Raw genomic sequence first — 8,538 nt, 5'->3', positions numbered from 1 at the left:
CTGAACCAAGGGGCCATTGCAACATGTCTCAAGACTCTTACTGTAGAGCTGCCTTGTGTTTGAGGGTGGTACCACTCCTAAAATTCACCCCCCCCCCCAAAAAACCCCAAAAACCAACAACAACAAAAAAAACCCCACCCAGAACTCCCCAAACTGATCAAACTTTCTGTTTGCATTTCTTGCAGACACAGCCAGGGTTCTGCCATCTAGTCAGATGCCACTGATGCATCCGCTGGGAAGCCTATGACAAGTCAAGCTGTTTTCATTTTTAACAGCTGCAAAGAGATAAGGCAATCTTAAAAACAAGAAACCTTTATCACAACAGCAGCAAACCTCACCTTGGATGAATCAGGGTTAAGCAAGTAATGTTTTCAAGAACCTTTCCATGCCTAGCGTGCTTTTTCATGTCAGCCACTGCAGCACAAGCTGCTCTAGGCTTAGGTTACAGCTCAAGGGACCCAGTGCCTCAGGTAGAAAATTTCTATTTAGTAGAAAAGATATACCCAGTATCTTTAGGAGTCAATGAATGGACATATTATAATCACCCTGACTGCAGCAGAGAAAAACAGACATGAAAATACTGCTGGTAAATGAAAAATAGAACAGCTGTCAATCAGCACCTGGAAAGAGTTTACAGAGCCAGACAGAGAATTATATACCACAGTAACAGGATTAAGGGGCAGATGAAAGATAGTCGTAGCAGCAAGAGAGAGTGAAAAATGGAAATGACAGGTCACCTTTGCAGATGAAGAAGAAACATGTTGCATCTGTAACTGAGGAGGCTGCAAGGGAGAGCTAGAAGGGGCACAGCAGAGCTCAGATGCATGATTCCCAGAGAATGAAGAAACAGATTCTGCCTAAACCCAAGACGCTGCTTCAGAAAAAAAAAAAAAACCCAACTGTTAAAAGAAAACCAGATTGTGCACCCAGGAAGTTTCTCTGCTGCAGAGACACATTTGCTAGTGAAAAAAAAAAAAAAGGTGTTTTCTTTAAACACATCTATACTTTCCTGGCTTCTTGTGGCATATGAGTGTTTGGATTTAGACAGGGGCAGCTTATGATAAAAGGTGATGAGGTCCAGTCCAGTGGCCTAAATTTGAGAAGGGCTCAAACAAAGGATGCAGGAACAGCAAGATACACTTTGCATTAGGAGTGCCTGCCCTTTCCTTCCAGCTCCTAAAGGCATCGAGGAATGGAGAATATACAAGCTGGAGCTCTGAATTTCCACATCACCTAGGAGACAGCACTTGAGGCAGGAAATCCTCACAGCGGCCCAGGAAAGAGAAAGGGAGGGGGGGAGATGGGGAAGATCTTTCAAGGATCCCTCAAAACAATCTGCCTTCCCTTACCTATTTGGTCCTCAGGCAGAACATCCAAAGGACTAGTTAAGACAGTCCTGACAGAAAATATTCAAGCAACAATATAGTATCTTAAGAAGATAGAAGTTCATTCCTACAATGCAATTGTTTCTGGTCTGGAGCAAAAGGTTCTGCAGAGAAAACTCCTCCAAGACAGCCAGATTAACAGCTTAAAAGAAAAACACCCTCTCTGTGTAAAAGAGTACAACTCCCTATAAGCTTTCATCATCTGTTTACCAAGACCTTGCTGTTTACCTTTTGCTGGATATCTGTTATCCCAACCAGTTTAAGATTAGGGTTTGTTGGGTTTTTTTTTTAATATTTTAACTTTGCAACAAACCAAAAATTAACCAAGTTTTAAGGCTTGTGGATTTTATGACTGGAAGTTGTCTATAGCAGTGGGTAGACTGGAAATGAACATCAAAGATTCCAGATATCTTTCTGATCAAGAGCAGCTGTTCTTTGAGGATTTAAAAAAAAAAAAAAAAAAAGCGCCTTGTTCCCTGTTACACAAAAAGTTTGGGTTGTTTGCAAACTGTTTCTTCCGACACTTGAAAGAAAGCTAGTCAGAAAACAAAAGAACATGGCCACCCTTTCCCAATTAAGGAGTGGCCACTCATCAGCTCTAGAACCATGCAATATTCAATTGAGCTGATCAAGTTCAGTTTGGATCTAGTTTTAATAAGCAAAGATACTAAGCTCTGCTGATTTGATCTGGCTTCTCCCTCTGCCCCCCAAACACTCCTGGAGCATGCATCATGCACAGAGATGGTTGTTTCTGTCACATCTTTTAGTCTGGGTACCGCAGGGCTGGTACAAAATAAAAGGGCTGAGCATTCCTAGCATCTTGGGTCATACCTACACCATCTGCTTCTCTTTCACCTCTTTCTTTTTTGGAAGGTCTTTATCTTCCCATTACCTTCAGTCTCTGAACACCATATTAAGACACTATGTTATAAATATTCCACTGGAATAAGCTTACAGCATGAGCAACCTGGCTTTGGGACACAGTTGAGTATCCTCATGCTCTCTCTCACTTACTTGAGAGAAAGAAATGTGACACTTGAATAGAGAAGAGCTGAACACAGGATTAGAGGGGAATGCCTCAGTCATCAAGTCTACCTATCTCCACCCCTGCTCCAAGCAGCTACAGCACCAAGCCCTTCAAAATTTTAAGAGAGTATGAAGAAAGATATTTTTTCCCTCCTGCTATCCCTAGTGAAAGGTTAATCCAGCAGTTACAAATTCAGCATTTAGGAAAGCCTGGTTTCAATTCACTGCTTCACCCCACATCTTCCAAACAACTCTGAGCTATGACAGCCCCAGCACCTCTACAGAGCAAGGGCCTTAGTACCTCCTACTTCACCAAGGTGTTGCAAGTGTCAGATATATTTAAGAGCATGAAGCATTCAGATACTATGGAAACCAGGGCAAGAGAAAAACCAAAAATAGATGGAAGACGCAAGCTGTTGAAAAGTCTGGAAAAGTCTTGCTGAGGAAAGTTATGCTTGCTGCAGCTGATCCCAGAGTGGGATCCATTTAGAGCTCAAGCATAAAATATCCCCTCTCCACTCTTTCCATAGCTCGCCATTTTTCTCTGCCATGGGGAAAGGAATATTCTTTTTCCTCCTTAGGCCTTTAATTTCCCCTCTATTTAACAGGCCTCCTAATTACCAGTTCCTTTGAATGATTCACATTCTAGCTTGCCCTTCCCATGACCTGGAGTAGACCGCTGCCTGACTGCTTCTGTATAGCAGGATTATTGGGAACATATCATGAGAATAAACGCTACAGAACACTCTCCTTCTGAAAGGGAAATCCAACAGCAACCTACAAAGAAGGGTGCCTGAAACAAAGAGTTGAGGTGCCAGCCTGTGAAACACTATGCCTCTCCTTTTTATAATGCAAACACATTTATTGTGCATATTCACCCTCTACAGACAAACCAGTTGCTAAAGTATAATAATCCCTTTCTTCACTCAAAAAAAAAAAAAAAAAACCAACAAAACAAAACCACCAAAGAACCCTCACCAACACAGAAAGTAGTTGAAATAGGCAGAATGTTGTGGAGGAAACACAGAGGATGCCAACATGAAGTATACAAACCATCTTACTCAACAGTCAACCAAGTGGAGGACAGTAACAGATGTAGAGCAGGTAAAGCGCTCCACAAGTAGACTGAAGCCATCCACCCCTGGAAAGCCAGGTTGGGGTCATTTCCCTCACCAGCACAGACCTCAAGTATGCTTGAGACCAGAGGTGCTGAAGTCTCACTTCACAGCACTGGCACTAGTTCCAGGTGCTCATTACAAGCTACTTCTTGAACACAGAAAGTCTCTGGTCTTTTCAGCATGACCACCACCTCAGTAAGGAAACCCCAGCAAGGTGAGGGGAAGGCTCCAGATGAAAATCCTTGGCTTTATAGTTGTTAGGGCATGTAAGGGAATGGAAACAGATTGAATATGTCCAAGATTCTTCATCTCATAATTTCTTTACTGCAGCATCGATCTCAGGAACAATCTCCTTCAGCTGGTTCCACTGCTCTGCAGACAAGGCAATCCCTAGAAACAGCAGAAGGAGAGGTTTCAGAGGAGGCAAGGGGTAAGCATCAAGTAGCACACCAGAATGGCTCCTTCAGAGCAGCTACAGAAGGGAAAGTTGGAATCTGAGGCAGAGACACAGACCAGAAACAGAAGCAGCCTTCTAAGCATGGCAGTTGTGCCAGCACTTCAGCATCCATATCAAGAAGTACTCAACGCTATCACAGAAGCGCCGTATGAGAATATAAGCTCAAACTGCCTTTCAGGAGTCCCACAGCCCCTTATAGTTTATTCCCTAGTACTAATTCCAACCCACATGAGCTGGGAAGTTCTAGGAGAACCTTACTCCACACAGTAGTTAAGACACCATCCTTCCAACTGCCCAAAGGAAATAATGCCAACTCTAGCTCTATTTAAAAAAAACTGCCACTAACGAGAAATCACTAGCATGGCTTAAACACTAGAGAAGAACTGGCCTCTTTTTAGATCCAGCAGAGATAAGGTCTTGATGTCCTGTCCCTCTCCCTTACAAAACACATGCAGTAGTGGAATTGCTGTGTGCATTCCAGCCAGATATTATCAACTTGTTCCTTTTGGTTTTGTTAAGAATCACATTAAAGAACTAGGGCCCAAGCTTTATTAAATTCTCTAGATAAAGATCGCGGGCCAAGAACTCTTAAGAAGAACAGCAGAGGCAGTATTTAAATGGAAAAACATTTCTTCAAAATCTCTGTTTTAACTGACAGATCTTATGTCTTACATTGTGGGTGTGCTTTTTCGAGCCTGGAAGGAGTCCACAATGCTCCTTTCCCTCTCTACACCCAATGGCACAGAAAAGCTTGAGGGCTTTGCTTCCCATTTTCATTACAGGGTACACAGTTCCCTCTAAGTGAGTAATTTATACTTGTAACTTCTCTGAAGGAAATTAATTTCTGGAAGGAAAACCATGCCTAGTGGTTATGAAGGAAACCAAGCTGAAACAAATTTGTCTGCCCTGACACAAAAATCTATAGCAAGGACCAAAAGGTTCTTCAAGAAACCCCACATGAACTGAATCTTTGCTGGGCACAACACACAGGACAGGTGAAAACAGTCCAGGGCCTGTGAACTACGAGGCAAGCTGGCAAGTCACCGTCAAAGTCCCAAAGCAAAAGGCCTAAGTTCAGTGTTGACACATCAGTTTAAGAACTCTGGAGAAAAATGTGTCTTCCCTTCTCCAGCTGCCTTTGCTTGCATCACCTACTCAGGTAGTGCTGCTGTGATGGGCCACCCAAGTTGTGCCACTATAACATGTCATCAGACACCTTGCCAAAAGAATAAGGAACACCTAACACAGCAGCATTGGAGTGTCTTGGTAGGGATCCAGAAGGGTCTTAACCTTCCTGTCCCCACCTAGATAGGGTAGGATGGATTTACTTTGGGGAGGCTCTCCCTGTCAAGCACAGCTCCACCATTACAGGTTAGGGGTGAACACACAAAATGCCACCCTTTTTGCCCTAGGCATCACCAGTACCAAAAGACAAGTTTGTCAGCTAGCAGTAGGACACAAGAAAGCAATGTCAGAGCCAGTGTTTCCAGCCTCCCCTCCTCCACCTTGCAGCTCTGCCCCTGCCAACAGCCAGCAAAAGGACTGGTGATCAGAGGTAGAACCAGAGTCCTGCACAGCATCTTCCTCCACTGCTTCTCAGAGCGGTCCTGCCAAGCTCCAGATCTCACTGGAGGCTCGCACTCACTCGTTCTTTGTGCTTTTCTTCAGCTGTTGCCACGCAGGCTGAGAAAGTGCTAAACCCTCCCAGGCGGTTTGCTCAGCTCCCCACTCCCTCAGTGTGGCATGCACAGGTCTCTCTCCCTCCCTCCCACCAAGGGAGACCAGCTGAGCTGGGGGGCCAGCAGCAGAGGCAGAGAGGCCGGTGTGGCCCCCGGCCACCCCTTAGCGAACGCAGCTGTACCTTTCCTCCCCGGTTTCATGTCGCCCTCCTTGTCAGCGTAAAACTCCCTGATGTCCACGAGGACCTTCCCCTTGAAGCAGGACACTCTGACATAACGCATCTTCCCAATCTGCGGCGACACAGAGCCTGTGTTAAACCCAGACCTGCAACAAGCTGCTCCTCCGCCCATAGGGCCAGTTGGGTCACCCAACATGCTGGAGGACTAGCGAGGGAGCAGCAGGCACCCCAGTCAGCCAGGTCAGCTACAAAAATGCTCTGCTACAAGTAGAGGAGGTAGAGGAAAGACCTGTATAAAGAGAAGGAGGAAGATGCGTTCCTAGAGCAGATCCCTGCCTTCCATACCTGGAACATGCCCTCCTCTTCACTACCTTGCCCCGGAGGTTTTTCTGTCACCTTTGAAGGCTTGGCCTCTGTTTTCAGCCTTTTCTCTGACTTCGAAGACATTTCTTTCTTTCTTTTCTAGAAAGAGAGATCACCGGTTTGAACAGCCTGGTCTGAGGAGCCACAGCCCTTCTCCTGGGCCATACCTTGAGCCTCCACAGGACACCAGTGTCGTGGTCCGCAAACGAGGCACCCGTGCTACTGGGCACACTGCGACTACCAGGTGCGTCTGCTGGCGGGGGAGGGGAGAGAAGGGGCGCCGCCGGGCCCCTGCCCTGACTGCCCCGCGGTGTGGGCGGGAAAGGTGTGCCACCCGCCCGGGGGACCGAGACCCGACCGGGAAGCCCTGCTGGCGGCTCTCCCCAGGGTGGTAGTACCTTCCCCTCCTCCTCCTCCGGTCCGCTCTCCGAGCTGCTCGCCCCCGCCAAGTCCTTGGCCTTGGGCATCCTACGGGAAGAGCCGCGCGTCACCGCCGCTCAGCCCAGGAGCGGACGGGGAGCGCCGGGCCCGCGCAGGGGAGGGGAGGGGAGGGGAGGGGAGGGGAAAGGGCCAGCTCTGCTCGTACCTGACGGAGCGCGGCGCCTGCGGCAGGCAGCCGGCCCGCGGCCTTCTCGAAAAGCCGAGCTCCGCCCCCCCCGCCCCCCCGCCAATCCCGCGGCTCTCTGCTCTCCCGCACCTCCAGCGCCCCCGCCACCCGGCCAATCGCTGCGGCGCCGGCACCGCCCCCGCGCCCCGCCTCGTCCGCCCTGCGCTGAGCCCTGCCGGCGGCCCGGCCGCGGCCTCCGGCGTGCGGCGGCCCTGGCGGGGCCCGGGCTTACGAGAGCGCGGTTCGCTCTGCACCGCCGCACTGAACCGGGCAGGAAGCCTGGAGGCCCGCGCTGCTCCCGAGGGTGGCCAGCCGCCGCCGGGCTGAGCCACAGCGATGAGGCGCCGGCCCGGCCCGGGGCGGATGTGGCTCTACTGCCGGCGGGCACCAGAACGCGCAGCGGCCGCCTGGGAACCAGCCCGGCAGCGGGCTGGGCTGCCTGCCCTGCCCCAAGTCACCGTCAGGGAACACCGGGGACACAGCAGAGAAGGGCAGTGCCGGGACTTGGCAGATTCACCCGGTGGCTCCAGGGCCCCATCAGCGGGCGGCCTGGCCTCCTTCAGACAGCCTGCAGCAGAGCCAAACATCCCAGCTGGGCAAGGGATGCGCCTCGACTTGACTTTGTACCTCCTTACAACACATGCGGGAAGGTGCGGCAGCCGATGCTTGAAAGAAAGGCCTTACCAAGGAGAACCCTTTAGATACTCGGCCGTTGCGAGGAGGCAGAATATAAGTACAACCTCCATCTTTCCCCTTCTGTTGTGTTTCGGGCAGTTTTCCACTCTACAACTATGACTGCTGTAGTTTTTAAGACTTGGACTGACTCATGCTCAGGGAACAGATCTCTTGCAATGTTTATAATTTGAATAAATAGTTTATAAGTGTTCAAACAGTCATTTGGTAATGACAGAGGCACAACAATCTACCACTACACACACTGTTGGCTTCTCAGATAGACAGTTTTTCACAGTATTGAAGCTGTCCTGCATAGAAATTTTAGTTGCTTCAAAGCAGCGTGAACCCTTCAAATAAATGGGAATATGCTCACCTCAGGGTGCTGGAATCTTGCTCAGGGTCTGTAAATGTTTTTTGTCATACTATTTGACTCTTGACTATATAGAAGGGATGAGGTAAGCTCTTACACACACATTTTCTCCCTTTTTGCAGGGGGGCTATACCTTCAAATAATGCAAGGAGATTCCAGGTTTTTTAACTTCCAGCAGCAAATAGTCCTGCAACAAATCTGTTCATCAAACCTACTCACTTGGTTTATTTTTCCAAGGGAAAAGGGACAAACAAATAAGGAAATGAAAAATGTTAAAATACTTAAATATTACATTTATAGTCAGAAAAAATATGTAAATCAACTGCATTGAACTTTCTATTAGCTTTTAAATATCCACCTCAATAGACATTTGTTCTTTAGGACACACAAGAGATAAATAATTGAGTTAACATTGCTAGATAAATCAACTCTTTTTCCTGAGCTGCAGATATTCCAGACTATAACCTTGAAGTTTCTATCCAGTTAACTACAAATGGAAACTAAACAGATCAAAGTGAGCAAGAAGAAGCCCACACTTGAATACCCGGAGGCCCAATTTACTGAGACATAGAGTAGCACCCCCATCATTTCAGATCGTAAGTCAAGACTGAATGGCTCTTAAATGTAAAAACCCAGCTTGGTCACAAGGTGCAGGAGAAGCTCAGTATTCTGCCTTGTG

The 8,538-nt window shown here is 47.9% G+C and overlaps 1 protein-coding gene across 1 annotated transcript; it reads right to left on the bottom strand.

The window, feature by feature from the left end:
• Window positions 1–3,002: 3,002 nt before the first annotated feature.
• Window positions 3,003–6,853, bottom strand: LOC104318288 (activated RNA polymerase II transcriptional coactivator p15). Its single transcript, XM_069790714.1, has 5 exons — window positions 6,794–6,853; window positions 6,606–6,675; window positions 6,190–6,306; window positions 5,848–5,956; window positions 3,003–3,919 (listed from the first exon to the last, which is right to left on the bottom strand). The coding sequence occupies exons 2-5, from the start codon at window positions 6,672–6,674 to the stop codon at window positions 3,840–3,842; spliced, it is 375 nt and encodes a 124-aa protein (XP_069646815.1). The 5' UTR covers window position 6,675; window positions 6,794–6,853; the 3' UTR covers window positions 3,003–3,839.
• Between the last annotated feature and the right edge of the window lie 1,685 nt (window positions 6,854–8,538).

This window comes from Haliaeetus albicilla, chromosome 8 (assembly GCF_947461875.1).
Source record: "Haliaeetus albicilla chromosome 8, bHalAlb1.1, whole genome shotgun sequence".
Lineage (NCBI taxonomy): Eukaryota > Metazoa > Chordata > Aves > Accipitriformes > Accipitridae > Haliaeetus > Haliaeetus albicilla.
Note: the sequence above shows the minus strand (reverse complement) of the source record. Positions and strands in the feature narration are given on the sequence as shown.